The sequence below is a fragment of the Cyprinus carpio genome, chromosome B6 (assembly GCF_018340385.1).
Source record: "Cyprinus carpio isolate SPL01 chromosome B6, ASM1834038v1, whole genome shotgun sequence".
In the NCBI taxonomy this organism is placed as follows: domain Eukaryota; kingdom Metazoa; phylum Chordata; class Actinopteri; order Cypriniformes; family Cyprinidae; genus Cyprinus; species Cyprinus carpio.
Window position 1 is genome coordinate 21,380,903 of NC_056602.1, and position 17,663 is coordinate 21,398,565.

General features: G+C 35.9%; 1 protein-coding gene across 2 annotated transcripts; it reads right to left on the minus strand.

Moving 5' to 3' along the window:
- Window positions 1–58: 58 nt before the first annotated feature.
- LOC109091540 (6-phosphofructo-2-kinase/fructose-2,6-bisphosphatase 4-like) lies at window positions 59–16,923 on the minus strand. Of its 2 annotated transcripts, none has more exons than XM_019105313.2 (14): window positions 16,696–16,923; window positions 3,930–4,046; window positions 3,756–3,852; window positions 3,577–3,643; window positions 3,052–3,126; window positions 2,886–2,942; window positions 2,591–2,712; window positions 2,277–2,484; window positions 2,041–2,187; window positions 1,859–1,963; window positions 1,646–1,775; window positions 1,499–1,561; window positions 469–533; window positions 59–384 (listed from the first exon to the last, which is right to left on the minus strand). In XM_019105313.2, the coding sequence occupies exons 1-14, from the start codon at window positions 16,742–16,744 to the stop codon at window positions 325–327; spliced, it is 1,362 nt and encodes a 453-aa protein (XP_018960858.1). In that variant the 5' UTR covers window positions 16,745–16,923; the 3' UTR covers window positions 59–324. The 2 variants fall into 2 exon arrangements, with proteins under 2 accessions (XP_018960858.1, XP_018960859.1); XM_019105314.2 differs by lacking the exon at window positions 16,696–16,923 and adding an exon at window positions 6,607–6,844.
- Between the last annotated feature and the right edge of the window lie 740 nt (window positions 16,924–17,663).

The window sequence follows — 17,663 nt, forward strand, 5'->3', positions numbered from 1 at the left end:
AGAAAGATAACTTGAACCGCCTTCAAATATGCTCTGCGCCAGCACAGACCTAAAGCACAGAACTACACGCGCAAACGCGCACACATACACACTCGCACCCCAACACTAGGGTTATTAATCAATAACTGGATTCCAGTCACCTATGTGGCAATTGAGAAGACAGGATAATACAAATATGAGGCTTAAAGTTGCTCATCTTCAGGACTCATAACTGACTTTCTGCCCAGCGTTTCTAAACACTCAGAAACCAACGAGAGGAGTCACATAAAAAGGATGGAGCAGCCTGATGGAGTGTTGCTGATGTACAGGATGTGATGTCATCGGTCAGTAGTGGGCTGGAACAGTGAAAAGAGCCTCCTCTGGCAGACGGGAAATGTCCACATTCTATCACAGTCAGAAAAAATGAATTATTTTTCCAAATATCATAAGAATGAATATTTAAATATGTAAAATGACTGGTTTTCTCACCTCAGGTTTGTCTCTGTGAGTGTTCACCGCCTCCACATTCAGATAGATCGACTCCACTTTGCAGCCTAATGCAGGACAGAATCTAGGTTACATTCAAGTACATTTCAAGAGTCCACGTTTCCAGATAATTAAATTAGCTCTTCAACAGATAAAATGTCGGGGGAAAGAGCTCTCACAAGAATTTTTTTTAAACATGTTTCATAAAACACGGCCGTAACAGAACTCTCCGATCCATTTCTGGCTGCATGAAACTACTTTATCAAGGCCGGCACTCCTTATTCTTTTCTTCATGTTGAACTGCTCATTAGTTTTTACTGTCAGGGCTGTTGTTTCACACAGAACAGGACAATGCAGAACAACTTGTCACTACTCTTGTAGAGTCAAGATGGTCTTAAAGGCATAGTACACTCATAAAAAGAAAACCTGAAATGACCTCAGAATGTTCCTTAAAAAAAGCTATGATACAAAGTGAGAAGACTTGACTACATTGCATGAGTCACAGTATTTTTTTCTGTTACTGACAGCCCAGTCCCTATCCACTTCCATTGCACGGAAAACAGATTCTGCAGGAATTGATCTACTGCATTGATCATTTTTTGATCGATGGAAAAAAATATAATAGCGGTTAAGATTGACATGTTTACAGAGTTCTGCACATGGAAAAAAATTCATGGCCACAAATTAAGAGGTTATTCTCACGACTAAGATTAACATTTATTAGTTTGTTTTAGATAAATTCTGGCCACATTGTATCCAATTAGTTCCCTTGTTTCTATTTGGTTAAGGGAACTAATTATTCAAATCCTGCTGGACCTGAGACTCGAGCACGCGACCTTCAAGGTTATAAGTCCGACTCTGTCCATTACTGATAAGAATTTGTAGCCAAAATATCTTGTGTTTTTCCCCTGACATCTCATGAGCAGGGCTCCGTACATGTGATCAATGATGTTAAATTTCATTTTTTGCTGAAGTACCAACTATAAGGCTGTACACATGCTCCTTAAATGTGTAAGATAGGAGAGTTTCTCACCATAGGCCACAGGAGTCAGCTTCAGGACTGTGTGTAGGGGGCATTTCAGGTACGGCAGCTCTTCTGGAGGGCAAACGAAAGGTTAAAGATAACAATATTACAATATGCAAATATTTTATTAACCATGGCATGTCCCCATCTACACACCTGCACTCTTGTCCAGGAAGTAAGCAAGCAGACAGCGCATAACAGCCTGGTGACAAATAACCAACACATTCTCCTGCCGTTCAAGCTCCATAATGACTGGCTCCAATCGCTGGACAAGATCCTCATAAGACTGTAAAGAGCGGAAACGTTCAATTTTCTTCGATTTAATGAGGTTCCTTTGTAGCTGAATGTAAATATAGTTTTTCAACACACCTCTCCTTTAGGGTAACGGTAGCGATATTTGTCCTGGTCTCTGAGGGCGAACTCCAGAGGATAATGTTCCTGGATCTCTTCATACATCATCTCCTCACAAACACCCTGCACACATGCTGAGAGTCACTACACTGGCACTTTTAAATGGAATAACATAGAAAACACTGTCATATAATACTTACAGCATCAATCTCATTGAGGGCTTTCCATTGTTCGTACGGTACACCCAGCGCCTCAGCGGTCTGAATAGTCCGCTTCATCTGACTCGTCCACACCTTGAGATCCTTTATATTCTGATCCTGTATAAACCTCCCTAGACACTGAGCGAACTAAAACATACGAGAAAAGAAACAGGTAATGAAATCAAAATGATCAATGCTGTAGACACTCTTTCACAGACACCTAAAGCATAACGCACCTCTTTACCGCGGGGCGACAGGCCCGAATCCCCTCCGATGCGACCTCTGACGTTAAGCTCACTCTCTCCATGTCGACAGAGGTAGATGGAGCGTGGTGTGATGTGGATGTTCATCAGATAATAAACGATTCTGCTCTGGATGTGGTCGAGTACACGGTTCACCAGATACCGCTGACCCACATCCATGATTTTAATGTATGACAACTCTCTGTAAGACAAAACATACAGCATTAAAGCAACTACACACAAAATGCATAAATAGACACATGATCACATTCTAAGAAAGAGGAAAGAAGTTAAATCTGATTTCTGACCTGTCTAGGTTTTCATCCAGTGGCTGGTAGCTCTTCTCATAGCATTTGATCCTCTTCATAAAGTCCTGGATGGCTTCTTCAGTGTTGCAGTCAGTGTAGTCCGGACTGTCTAGCTTCACCTGCTGCTCTCCGACACACAAAAAAGGAGAAATTAATGCTGGGATAATTTGATAAATAATAATAATTAATGTACTGAAGAAAAATGCTTTACATTAGAAAGCATTAGAAATCACAGGAGTACTACAAGTTGTCAAGTTGTCAAATGTCGCTTGTCAATTTTTAAACGTCGCCTTACCACAATGTTTTCTGTAATAATGTTGGGGTCTTCACACACCGACTCCACAAAAAACACCTAATTGAAAATAAATAGAGACTTGATGGTAGTAAAATAAAGAGAAAAGTAAAATGGTGAAAAAAACTACACAAAATAATGCCAACGTTTTATGAATGTTGTGTTTTACCTTATAGCCATTTTGTTCTGCAAATCTCGTGATGGTGGCCCTCCGTTCTCTGGTTGTGTTTGTGGCATCAAACACCTGAAAGAAAAAATCAACACACCCCTGAATAAGATTCAATGTTTTTATATATATATAAAAAAAAAAGTCTCAATGTTGAAAACAATTGTGCTGCTTAATATTTTAAGGATTTTTTGTTGAATAGAAAATAAAAAGGAGCAAATAAAAAGAGCAGCAGTTATTTGAAATAGAAATCTTTTATTAAATTACATTTTATGGTCACTTTTTATCAATATAATGCTTTTGGTGCTCAAATAACATTTCCTATTATTGTCATAGTTGAAAACATCTGAACTGCTGAATATTTTTGTGGAAAATGTGACATTCATTTGAAATAGAAATCTCTTGAAAACTCTATGAATGTTATTTCTGTCACTTTTGATCAATGTAATGTGTCCATGCTTTAATGAAATGTAGTGTATAAATTATAGATCAGTGTGATAAAATTAATGAAAATGCAAAACTACTCACAGCAACCTGGCCGCCCTCAACACTGAGGTACTGTCTGACATCATTGAGTGCTGCCAAAGCACAATGCCTAAAACAGAATAAAAATAAGAAATTAAATCGTATGATAACACAAAATGCACAACCACAGCAAAGATATAAGAAAACAAGCATCCACAAATGGAAACCATGCTGACTCTTACTTTCTTATCTTCAGCCCTTCCTCATTATCAGGGCGAAAGAATTCAAAGCTCTTGTAGATTTTCAAACATTCTCTCCGATACTGTCCCACATTGAATTCTGCACAAAATACACTGATTTAGTCACTGTATACGGGATGTAAAAATGTTTTGGACTGTGAGTGCATTTTACCGTACCTTTTGTTGGTACACCAATCCAGTTGAGGTAGCGTGTGAGTTTTTTAGAAATGTAGGTTTTGCCTCTCGCTGGCAGGCCAACAGTCACAATGAGAGTGGGACAGTTGGTCATGCAAACTGCCAAGACACAGAGAGACAGAGAATAAAAATGTGTCTGTAAATATAAGCTTTTCTGTGTACAGAGAGTGAATACTCTCTTTGTTTTGTTTTCATTTGGTATGAATAATCTGTCAGAGCACACTATGCAGACTATTGTTGGTCAGGGGAACATACACACAGCGTCTCTACAGCCTCTGAAGAAATGTTAACTTTTCCTCATTCAATGAGAGTATTCTGGATATTGTGAAATTTTATTTAATAGTCTTCGGCTTTTTACATTTCACCTTCATTTTCAACCAGATACTGGCATAAACCAAATAATTTCTGCAGATCATCCATTTATTTGATACATTTGCATCAGTTCTCCTGATGCATATTATTCATGTTTTTGTTTTCTGTATTTCACCAAATGAAAATCATTATTCCCGGTTATCAAGCTCTTCTCAATGTCTGCTGATTCCTCATCAGTCAGGTTCCTCAGATACTGAGAGATCATGTGCACTGTGTACCCCAATGCAGTCACTTCTCTGCTGACTAATTAAATACAGATCCTGCTTTGACTGTTCAGCATCAGTCTTAGCTGCAAGTACAGCTCATTCAGTGTCAGGTTCATGGAGTTCAAAATGAATCTGCCAATTAGATGAAAATCAGCATATAATTAAGTATATCCCTACAAGAGTAGTCTTTGAGAAATGACCTCGCTTAGCAAACCTGCTCTTTAAAAGGCTATAAACTTCCTCTAAAAATCCTGTATGACAGCAGCTTTGGGGCCACAGAGATCTGGAAAAACCTTCAACTGTTGCACAGTTACTTTTTGCCCATTTGAATGCAACAGGCCCTAAGGAATTTAAAGGATATGCCTAAAGTCAGACCACAACCCTTATATCTCACCCACACCACTTCACTTCACAGAGGGAATAAAACTACAAGGTACACCACTTTCACCAAAATAGGATAGGATAGCATGTGTTCATAGTTTTTTTTTAACTTGAGGCAAACTGAGGGGAGAGAAACACATTAAAACATCTTTCATTCAAAACAAGACAACAGAAAAACAAGCAGCACAATTTCCACTATGTAATAATTCCAAAATTACCATTTAATATTTCCTTTTATCAATATCAATTTTATTTGATTAGTGATCTAGAAATAGTGTAGAATCTAATATATATATATAGATCGAAAGATTTTTAGTGTGGACCTTCCCATATTTTTAGTGTGGAAATATATAATCAATAGACTAGCATACTGTAATGAACTGTTTCATTAGGTTCATCAAAACAGGAGCTAAATGACAAACACTAGGTCACATTCTCTGTCATGATGTTCATCATCAGGGTGACAATGAACTGATCAACATAAGCTTTGCAGTGCTTCCCAATCCTGTCCTAGAGGCCCCCTGCCCTGCATCTAACACACCTGATTCCACTCATCACTTGTTAGTAGAGACTGCAAGAACTAAACTGGGTGTGTCTGATTAGGGAGACATACAAAATGTGCAGGGCAGGGGGTCCTCCAGAACAGGTTTAGGAAGCACTGGTACTACAGCATCATGGGTTTGCTGCTCACACGCTGCACACATGGGCAGCGAATGTTGATGCGCCATTGACCAATCAGAGAGCGTCTACAACCAGGGCTCAGCCAATAGGACACGAGCTACGCAACACAATGCCCGCAGCTACTGTACCAGTCTGAAAACATGCTCGGGCTATGCTGGTATCTCACAGTGCAAATTATTAATTTGATATGCTCGTGATGCTGAGTTGTTACTGATAAATGAAGTAAATACGCAAATGGAGGGAGAGTATACGGAGTTTAATGGTGATACAGCACTTTCGGCTTTGTGCGACGCATTGGACACGCTATTCACATAGATAGCGTTACACTCAGTGTTTACGCTTGCCAGTCTTTTCCTAAGCAAAGCTTAAGAGACACTGGGAGAAAATATACGGTTGTTAACGTAAATACTACAGATTTTGGATTAGAGCTTCAGTGTAGCTTATTGTACTTTAACTAATATCTAAGGCTGAGCAGGTTTCGGTGCATCCTGGTTGCATCATTCCCGTCTTAATACGCTGCGCCTACTAAGCCCGGGGTCACTGGGTTTACTTACATTATAGTGCTTGTCTAGTGCTAGTGATAGATGCAAGCCTACAAAGCACTAATCATGTAATTTCTATTCATATTTCTTCTTAGAAATTACATGCTAAATCAATCAATGAGACAACAAAAGAGCACATACAGTGAAAATCTTGCTAAATATTGAACATGCACCATTAACGTTACTTCCGCACCCGAGAGCATTTTATTACTCAACTCCAGATGATGACTTTAAGAAACCTAAAAGATACAACACACACGAATTCTGCTAAATTTGTACTTAAACCAGAGATAAAATATAAAAGATGCGCGTGCATGCAACTTATTGTAAATTACGCGGGAATTTATAAAAATGAGAGCGTTTGGGACAACTTCACCCAAAATTAACATTATAAATTGATATAACATTAACCACATTGTCTCTGATCATTTGTAAGTTAGTCGTAAAAAAACTGGCATGTACAGAAAGCAAGCATACCTCTTTTCTGAGAAATGTGTTTTTCCGGTAGCCCGTTCTTGCATGGCATCCATATTTTTCGCAGTGGGTTTTGTGTGAGCTCTCTGGGAATCGCCATTATAACATCTTCTGTGGAACTTATCCTGTCTGTATTAACATGACCCGGTTCTTCACAGATGATCGCCTGTTCTCTGATACTGGACGGTGAGAGGACTGAGCTGCTGGCGGTGGGATGTATGTCATATCGGCTGAGCGATATCAATGACCGACTGTACCGTAATACCAGCAAAAAACTCGCACGAAAAAACACCCCACTCCCTACTTAAAAAACTGTAGCACGTATTAAAACTAATGTAAAAGTTTCATAATTAGACAATAATTAAATACCAGTTGCATGAACACAACCATTAAACCATTAAAAAACAAATTACATTGGCAAATAAAAATTTGATAACTAACTTGTGAGTAGTTTATGCAGCCCTAGTGACTATTCTATAACTAAAACAGCTTATTTTAAAGTGAATACTGATTAAGCTGAACAATAATTTTTTACATTATATTTAGTCATTTAGCAGACGCTTTTATCCAAAGCGACTTACAAATGAGGACAATGGAAGCAATCAAAATCAACAAAAGAGCAATGATAAGTGCTATAACAAGTCTCAGTTAGTTTTTATTATTAAAAACTTCATCTGACAACTTTAACATGACTCTATGCTTTTAATGTATAATTAGATTTAATTAAACAGTTTTAATGTCTTTCTTAATTGTTCCACAATGCAAGCACATCTGCACTTTAATACATACATTCACCGTGGTTCACTGCATATACAAAATCCGTAATAACTCACTGAATATGTTATACTCGTTTAACAATTGTTGTATGTCATCATATTAGTATTTGGTTAGAGGGCACCCATTCGCTGAAAATTACACAATTTACACTATAAATACCGCATTGTATCTAATCTACCGTAAAACTACTCAATGGTGTGGCCAAACTGAAAAAAAAAACAAATGAGGAAGGGGGCAAACAAAAAGTTTCGAAATGATCGCAGAAGTTTGAGAAAAACAATTCTGCAGCTACTGCTCACATGAAGTGCACATGGTTCGTGAATGTTGATATATCTTTGTCCAATCAAAGCCCCTCGACAGTAAGCAATCGACCAATAGAATGGCAGAGAGACTGCACGAGGAGGCATGCGCTGAGAGGTGCACAGCGAGGTAAACATCTTAACGGGACTTGAACGTTCTGTTCTTTTTAGACACCAAACACCTTAATAATATTACTGAGAACTTTGCCCTATAAATATATACATAGAAAGTATAGGTTCACCAATAAAAGCAGGTCTGTTGTGCTTTCAACAAAAATGCTTTCTATACACTTACATGGGTGATTTAGTTTGAGATGTCTGCACTCTGCACAATTACTTGTATATGGCAAGCCGTTTTAACACTGAATCTTTAAACTGCACTAGTATCTAATTTAATGGTACTAGTACTTATTTTTTAGATACGAGTATCTTTTCCATTAAGTACGTGTACTTATTCATTAACTACTAGTGCTTATTCTTTAGGTACTAATGCTTATTCTTTAGCTACTAGTGTCTTTTGTAAAGTCACTAGTACTTATTTATTAGATACTAGTGCTTATTTATTAGGTAGTAGTACTTATTGATTAGATACTAGTATTTATTCATTAGATACTAGTACTTATTTCAATAGTGTCTAGTAACTTTTATATTGTTACTAGTAACAAATTTTTACATTTTTGCTATTGACTTCTATGGAGATATCAACTATTCAGTTTTGACTAGTATGTATTCCACTAGTGAGTAGTACTTAATTTTTCTGTACTAGTAGTTATTCATTAGGTACTAGTATGTATTTTTTAGATACTAGTGCTCATTCATTAGATACTAGTACCTATTAAATAGACAATAGTACTTATTCATTAGATACTAGTACTTATTATTAGATACTAGTACTTGTCCATTAGATACTAGTACCTATTAAATAGATACTAGTACTTGTCCATTAGATACTAGTACCTATTAAATAGATACTAGTACTTGTCCATTAGATACTAGTACCTATTAAATAGACAATAGTACTTATTCATTAGATACTAGTACTTATTATTAGATACTAGTACTTATTCAATAGATACTAGTACACATTTATTAGATACTATAGTACTTACTCAAAATGTTACTATAGTACTTACTCGATTTTTATTTTACAAGTAAATTTTTTAATTGAACTCTACTGTAGCCGTTTGGACTAGTCATAACATAAGACGAGTAAAAAAAGCAGATCTGACTGGTAAGAAAACAATTGTTACTAGTAGTAATTACAAAAGATAAATAAGTACTAGTACCTAATGAATAACTACTAGTATCTATTAAATAAGTACCAGTATCTAAAAAAAAAATAAAAAAATACAATTAACTAAAAAATAAGTACTAGTATACAATGAATGCTAGTAATTTTTAAATAGATACTAGTCACTATTGAGAATGTATTTGGAGATATCTTAATTTAAACAGATCATTACATAAACATGAGTACCTCTCCACTGTCCAATCAGAGTCCAGATGGTAATACAATACGCAGAATGAATTTGTTTGTTAAGGAAGGCTTACTGGCTTTGTATGTTAGCCTATCTTGCTAATTGGTTACCATGAAAACACAAGGAAAGATTACAAACCTGTTGTTCATATATATATATGACGGTATAATGATATGTTTAAGTCCAAATTCACTTCACAACATCAGTCGAGTCTTTGAAATAACGTATTATTGTAATCTGAGATGGTTTCATTAAACAGAATGAGGCAGAAATCATGCCACTTTATATTATTCTATACAGTGATAAAGGCTATATCGATTAGCAATGCATTTTAAACTTCATTCTTACAAAAATATGCGAGATTGCTTGAAGAGCGCAGATAAAACCATATATTGTCACAGTCATTGTTTATTTTCTTCATGTTTCTTCAGTAAAACATCCATCTGCATGTTATTCAGCTACTAGGCTACATCTACAGCGAAAGCTGAATTTCCTGAAACTTCATCAATGAGTCTCACTTGTGGATTTTCTGCGTGACGCCGCCCTCCGGCGACGAGTATGAATGAAAAATAAATTACATCATAATATTACTAAAAATAACAAAAAAAACACAAAAAATAACAAAAATAATTACGAACTTTGAGGTAAACATTTGCAAACCCTTATGTTTTTCTCCAGGGAAAAGAAGTGTGCTTTTTTTATTGCAGCCATATTTATTATTATATTTATTCTTAAATACTCAGTTTTGTATATTATAGTGAAATAGTGTTATTACAAAAGTAATATTCCTTATTATGTTTAATGTTTTTATTTAGAAATAATAACCATAATCATTATTAGTTTTATTGATATATAAAAGCAACATTTTGGCCAAATTGTGCAGCCCCACAAGTACAGCAAACCGAGTGTTTTATTTTTTTATTTTTTTATTTTTTTAATTAATACATTTTGGCCTTTTTTTAAATAAAGAAAATGTTTGTCTGAAAACCACATGGTTTGGATTTTGTGTGCCCTGTACAGAAAATTAATGTAAAAACATTCAGTGCCTGTAGCACCAGTGTGTCCTGTACAGGACATTAATGTAAAAACATTCAGTGTGTGTAGCACCAGTGTGCCCTGTACAGTCTGTAGCACCAGTGTGCCCTGTACAGAACATTAATGTAAAAACATTCAGTGTCTGTAGCACCAGTGTGCCCTGTACAGGACATTAATGTATAAACATTCAATGTCTGTAGCACCAGTGTGCCCTGTACAGAACATTAATGTAAAAACATTCAGTGTCTGCAGCACCAGTGTGTCCTGTACAGGACATTAATGTAAAATCATTCAGTGTCTGTAGCACCAGTGTGCCCTGTGCAGATCATTAATGTATCTATAGCACCAGTGTGCTCTGTACAGAATATTAATGTAAAAAATGCAATGTCTGTAGCACCAGTGCTATATGCAAAAAAAAAAAAGTTAACATACAGTCCTGGTATGATATTTATTGTTTTTCATGGAGGAAAAATAGGAAAATAACAGATAATAAAATTGGTGTCTTATCTCTATCCTACCACCAGAGGTCACTCGATGACCAACAAACACATTAGGCTACTATGTTTACAAAATTACAGTGTTTACAAAACTGCTTGTGTACAAATAATTGTTTCTTTTCTATTTGGTTTTCTCAAAAAAGCACATCCATCTCCTTGTTTTAGTTTCCTGTCTAATCTCTCTCCTATATATTGCTGGCTCATTAATATTCAACATACGATTACCATACTGGGCAGAAATGCAAATTTAAAAAGTACTAGTATCTAATTAAGTTCAGGATATTTCTGGTCTAAAAAGTTACTAGTAACAAAAAAATAAGTACTACTAGTTCTATTTTTTCTTAATAAGAAGAGTATAATTAAATACTAGTCACTACTGGATTAAGTACTAATAAATAAGAACTAGTATCTAATTAATAAGTACTAGCAACTTTACAAAAGACACTATTAACTAAAGAATAAGCACAAGTAGCTAAAGAATAAGCCTTAATAGCTAATGAATAAGTACTAGTAGCATGAAAATAGATACTAGTACGGCTTATAGATTAAATGTTAAAACGGCTTTCCATAATATGTCTATACATATATACAAACATGTGTTTACTATAGGCATAAAAAACATACTGCCTACTGCATTTATATTTTAGCCATTACACAGTCAGAAACATTAGCTAATATGTATAAGAATTTATAATACAACAAAACTAGCAAATGTACACTACCAAAGTCTGGACACACCTATATTTTTTATTACTACACTGGAAAAAAAATATTTTTCGAAGCTGTAAATAAAACAAAGATTACTGGAGTAGGTTTTACAAGATTATACTGTGATGGTCTTTCTACTTATAAATTTCACATTTAATTTAGTGTGTTACTTGCTGTTTCTTTGTAATTATTTGTGAAATTTACAAGCATTTGAAATAGTTTCTACACCATTTTTTCAGTGAATTTTCCACGTTAAAATAAATAAATAAAAGTAAATATAACAGTATGAGTCTTTAAAATAATGCAACAGCACAAATGAAACTATGGGAATTATTTAGCAATCTAAAAACGTAATTCTAACCTATCTTAAGGTTTAAAAAATCCAGTAAAATTTGCTTTTTTAACCAGATTTTGCTTTTTAGACAGTTCCCTTATGCTTCCCATATGTTCACTTGCTGTCCTTTCTTGTTCTCTGCTACTTTTCCTTAATTTTCCAGTCCAATGGATCAACTTAAAAAATGTTAACATTCATATCCACAATTTATATTTGTTCATAAAACAATCGCAAATATAAGGTTGTAGATCAAAAGGTCAGCTGTGTCCAATCCTAAAGTGGCGGAGGGTTTTGTTTGTTTGTTTTTGGCTTGTTTTGTTTGTTTGTTTTTTTTGCTGCAGGGACTAAGGATATCCTGGCTTGTCCTAGGATATCCTTAACAGACAATGGTTCAACATGACAAACGGCGAATAGGGCCATCTTGTGGTTGAATAATAAATTATATTGTGTGTGTCTATATAGTAAGCCTTGTAGTAGACCTTAAAGTGAAATCAAGATATTTGTCAAATGTATATGTCTTAATTACACTTAAAAATCACTACAGTCCTTTTTTATTTTTAACTAGATTGCAAAGAAATAAAATAGGGGATGAAGAGAAAGGGGGGAAAAGGTAATAGTGTCCAGTCAGCGGGTCAGGAGGACTAATCTCCTTAGACAGGTGGGACAACAGCAAGCTGCTCAAGAACTCAACAACAATATTTTTTCCACCTGTGTGATAATTAAAGAATATCTTTTAGAATTAATAAGTATTCACACAACATTTCGTCTCACCACCAAGAGTTCTCCTAAATAGCAGTAAAAGTTTTTAGCTAAGAGTTTTCTCTTAAAACCTATTCACAAAGCTGCTGAGACAAACTTTTACTAAGAAACAGAGAGAAGTCTTAAACTAAGAGTAAGGGCGGGGTTGACCTCGTTGTTATGGATGATGTCAGTATGCTTACTAACTATCCACACAGTGATTGGCTGATAGTCTCTGTCAGAGATTTATTCATAGAAATAGTTTAAAGTAAAGATAAAGGTTTAAAAATAAAATGTTGCCACATTCAAATAAAGATTTTAAAATGCAGGCTAAGTGTCACTAATTAATGAGATTACAAACTCCTTGAATATATTTCTTTATCTTTTTCATTCATTATCTAAGTGGACCTGGGACCGTATTCACAAAACATCTTAAGGCTAAAAGTAGCTTGTAACTCACCCATTTAGGAGAAAATCTTAAAAATAATGGGCGCCAGTCCTAAATTTAGGACTCCTACATTTTTGGTCTAAAAGTATTTCACAAAGCATTTTAGCTCTAAAACTAGCACCTAAATCTGTGTAACATTAGGAGTAGACTATTCCCCTCCTAAGTAAGAACAAACCACAAACTATTCCTACAATGGCTGTTGCCAGCTATCTGCCTCGGAACGTAAACATTTTGGAAATATTTGATGATAATTAGCTTTTATAAAGTATTGCCTTTGGTTTTGGAGTTTATCCCAACTCCAGATTTTCCTTTGATTATGTCCTTGTTTTCATTAACCAGTTGGGCAAGAAGTACCAGCTGTTCTTGCCTCCAGTTTGGTTTCCTTTTACATTTGCATGTCTTATTCTACTCTGTTTATTAAAAGGGTGTTTATATACATATTCACTATTTATGAGAAGCATACATGTAAGGGGCTAACAAATAGCTGAACATTTACTTGTTTAAATAACCAGGGACCCAGCACTCAGGCTGTCAGCCAAACTAGGATCCCACATATAAAAATACTTTTTCTGGGTAATAATAACTTTGATTAGAATTTGGTTAGAAACTTAAACATAATTGAATTATGTAATTATACTTTATATAATCTTATAGTTCCCCATCTGCCCTTTATAATGCATCTCAACAAAAATAACTCCCAGCTAAATTGTTGTATTTATACAATTTATGTCAATATAACTGTTCAAAATTACAAAACAAAAAGTTGTTGGGAAAAACAATCTATCTCAGTTTAGTCTTAGTTGTTAGCATGATACACATTCAGATGGAACAAGTTCAGAAGGAACAAGTACAAGTCTTTTAACAACATCCTCTGGGAAATAACCAGAACATAAACAGAATAGAATGATTAATAATCTACTACAGTAAAATAAGCAGTGCTGTTTTCTGAATATTATGATCTGATGGCTTTTCACATGCACATTTTGGAAAAGATGTCACTATTAAATTTTCTTTAGTTTGACAAATTTAATGTTTCCTTTAAAATTGTATAGAAAACATTCTGGCACACTGCATGACTCTTTATCCCAGAGAAAGTAATTTGTTTAAAATTTTGTTTATTTGTTTAATTTGTTTATAGCATTTGGACCAATCAGACACACGATTGTACATTAGATTTAACATATCAATTATTCATTAAATTAACAAACAATCATAGACCCCTCACCCAACACCAGACTCTGTGCCTACAGTATATGTCTGTGAACAACAGCCAGGCTCCTGGTTACCATGGTAACCTCAGACAGATCAGATAAACTTTACGACCTAAAAGTATGTAGAGAGAATTTTTCTCCCTAAATAAGTTCCTAAGTCCCAGAGCCGACGCAGCCGCGGCTGGCAGACCTCGACACAGCCAGTCTGCAGTTCTGTTAGATTCAGAGAAGATAAGGATGTGAGCTAGAACTCTTCTGGAACCCTTAAGTTTGTGCTAGGCTTCGGCCTTGACTTTCCATTTAAAAAAGATCCTAGGATCTCAGCTGATGTCTCACTAAGCTCTTCTTCACTTTCCACCTGGAAAGAAACTCCCAATCCCTATCGACTCAGAACATCTTTGGAGTTCATCACCCTTCAAACCTGGAAGAATGTGATCGCAAGTCCAAACCTTGAAACCATCACTCGTTTAACGGTCAAGGCATAACGGTCAAGGCACAACGACCAAGGCAATGCAAGTATCGTACATTTAATTAAATGAAAGAGAGGTTTAGTATAAGCTATAGACCCCATTGTAAAACGGCGCTGATGGTTTCACTCAAAGGTTAAAGGACTCCTTTTCCATAGCTGCATTTTCTTGTTTCTCTAATTGTTCATCCAGCCTCACTTGCCCTTCCCGCATATATGAGTGATTGTATGTTTGTTGGTTTAGATTAGTTATGTGTGTTGATGTTTAATAAATAAAATTTTGTGCACCAACTACATGAGTTTCTGATTCTGTCACTGCTTGTGAATAATGTCCCTTTACGATTCTGATCTAGGAACATGTTCTAATGCATTAATACTGTAGGAAAGATAATTTCTGTGGCCATGAAAATATCCTTTCTTAGAGTTGATATGAACTTACACTGAATGTTCGCTGGACGAACAGGGGTGCGTTTCCCAAAACCATAGTTGCTAACAGGTTAGCAACTATGGTTTTGGGAAACGCACCCCAGATTAGTTGATGGCAATTTCTTTCCTTTTTCCTTTCCCCTAGATGTCAACCGCCCACACAGCAGCCTGTGACATCACAGCCTTTTAAACTCAGAAACATATGATGGGCATGACAGCATTTTGTGTGAGTAAGTGGGCTGAAAGTGCATCAAGTATGCAGTTAATGATGCAGCAGACTTTGCACATACAACATACTAGGCCTGTTTCATTGGACATGACACATGAACTGTTTCACACAAACGCATATGTAAAACAGAGCCAGATCTGAATCCTTAAATGGGATTGGAGGAATGGAGCTGAACTTTCACACAGATAACCAGAGAGGGAGAGACAGTAAGACAGGGATGGAGAGCGTGCCACACATGCGCAAGAAAAAAACAACATGAGGAAAAGGAGAAAGCACAAGAGGAACAACTCTCTGTGGATATACACAGAAGGAAAGAGAGAACAAATAGAAGGAAGATGCAGATATCTCAGGGAAGCACAGATAAACACAGAAAGAGATTAAGAGCATGGGTCACAGAGCACAGAAAGATTTATTAGCACTTACACAAAGGCCTGAAATATTTTGCCAGGGCGTGTTACCATAGTAACCCACCCACCAATAGGGTCATTACTGACACACCCTCATCAAATCTGCTTGAAAACCCATGTCCACCCTTTTATCTCAAACTAAACCAAAACAGTATATATTAACGGGGTTTTATGCACAGTACAAAAGTACAAAGTAACATCTGTATCATGGTTTAGCTTTATTTTGAGTAACAGTGTAGCTGCAACTCTGACTAAGCCAAGCAGGCATACCATGCAATTTATTTTAAGACAGTGAAATGCATTCACACACACACACACACACACACACACACACACACACACACACACACACACACACACACACAAAGGCTTCCCAGAATTTCTCATAACCCACACTAACATCCATCACTCATGCACACTCATGCCAGCTGTCTTATTCCATAATAGGAGTGTCTGCATTTCATCATTGCAAATTCTTATTTAACCCATGCTGCTACTATATTTGAATATAATATAAAGTTACTTCAGCAAGAGACAAAATGCATATGTTTGGGCACTGTAAAAACTAAATAAATTAGTTTGTGTGATCATTCCATTTCCCTTTCATTTTCTCAAGAAATTAACGTTTAGTTTGTTTGAAATATCAAGTTTGTTTACTTTGCCCTGACCATAAGTAGTCTTGTCCCATGCATGACATTACAACAAATCAATAAAGTGAATAGCAGAATAACAATCATGCTTTCAGCTACTGAGATTTACCTGTACATGTACTTTGTGAGTGTTCGCAAAATCACGAGTTGTCTTATTTTTGTCAGTTGCCAACAAATCACTGACAAAATCCAATATTCACGTTATTTCCATTGTTAGATAATTATGTGAGTGCTTTGGTTATTAGAAATATTTTTATATTTCATGAATCAAGTATTTCTTTAACATTCTCCTCGGGCACACACTGTTTAAAATTTCCTATGGTCGTGACAAATACAACTGACCGCAAAGAAACGGTTGCTGAAGAAGAAGGAGAGATGCCGTGTCTTACCTGTCCTGTCGCGGTCTTGTCCGTCTCGAAAGCGGCTAGTGTTCCTCATCTTCCAGGTTCTAAAGAGCTAACGTGTTCAGGCGTAGACTGTGTGGAAGAGCTTGTGCTTGTCCCCGTTGGTTCTTGGAAACATTGTTTAGAAGCGCACCAGTTCACGGCGTTTTATATCCAGGATTTGCGTGCGTATTTAGATAACAGACGCGCGTCTTAAAACAGCCACATGGGAGTCCCTGACTTCAGAGAGACAGTGAGGGCAGAGTAACGCCTATAACACTCACTCTCACTATATAAGGCCAGATGAGTTACTTTTAAAGGGTAGATTAATTAAAATGAGCTGTGCACATGGATAATGGAGAAGTACAGTACCAACACGTCTCTTTCTCTTTCTACACCCACTTATTCTAATCCACTTAAAGTAACTGTACTGTACATACTGTTCATCTTGTAAATGTACATTCATTACCAGCAGTATTGCACACGGTTCAACTTAAAATCAAGGGGGGAATGTGATGATAATGCTAACATTTTTGTTTTGACAAAATCTGAAAGCTGTTGATTTATCAGTCACTATCATGCAAAACATATTACATTTTGTGCTGTCATTGACTAACACTGTCATCAAACCTCTAACAAAACACCTGATTGATTGTACCTACGTAAATGGGGTAAAGTCACTGTGGTAAATAGTATCCAAAAAAGTATTTGGATAGTTAAACCTAACCTAAACTGTGTGAGTGTCAGTGTAGCCTATAATATAAAACCAACTGCCATTTATTTTTAAAGGAATTCTACACCCAAAAATGAAAATTACGTAATTTACTCCCCCTCATGTTGTTCTATCCCAAAACTATTTGACTTTCTTTCTTCTGCAGAACATAAAATATATGTTGGGAACCAAACAACACCGGAACAGCATTTCTCAAAATATATTTTATGTTCCATAAAAGAAAGTAAGTCATGCAGTTTTG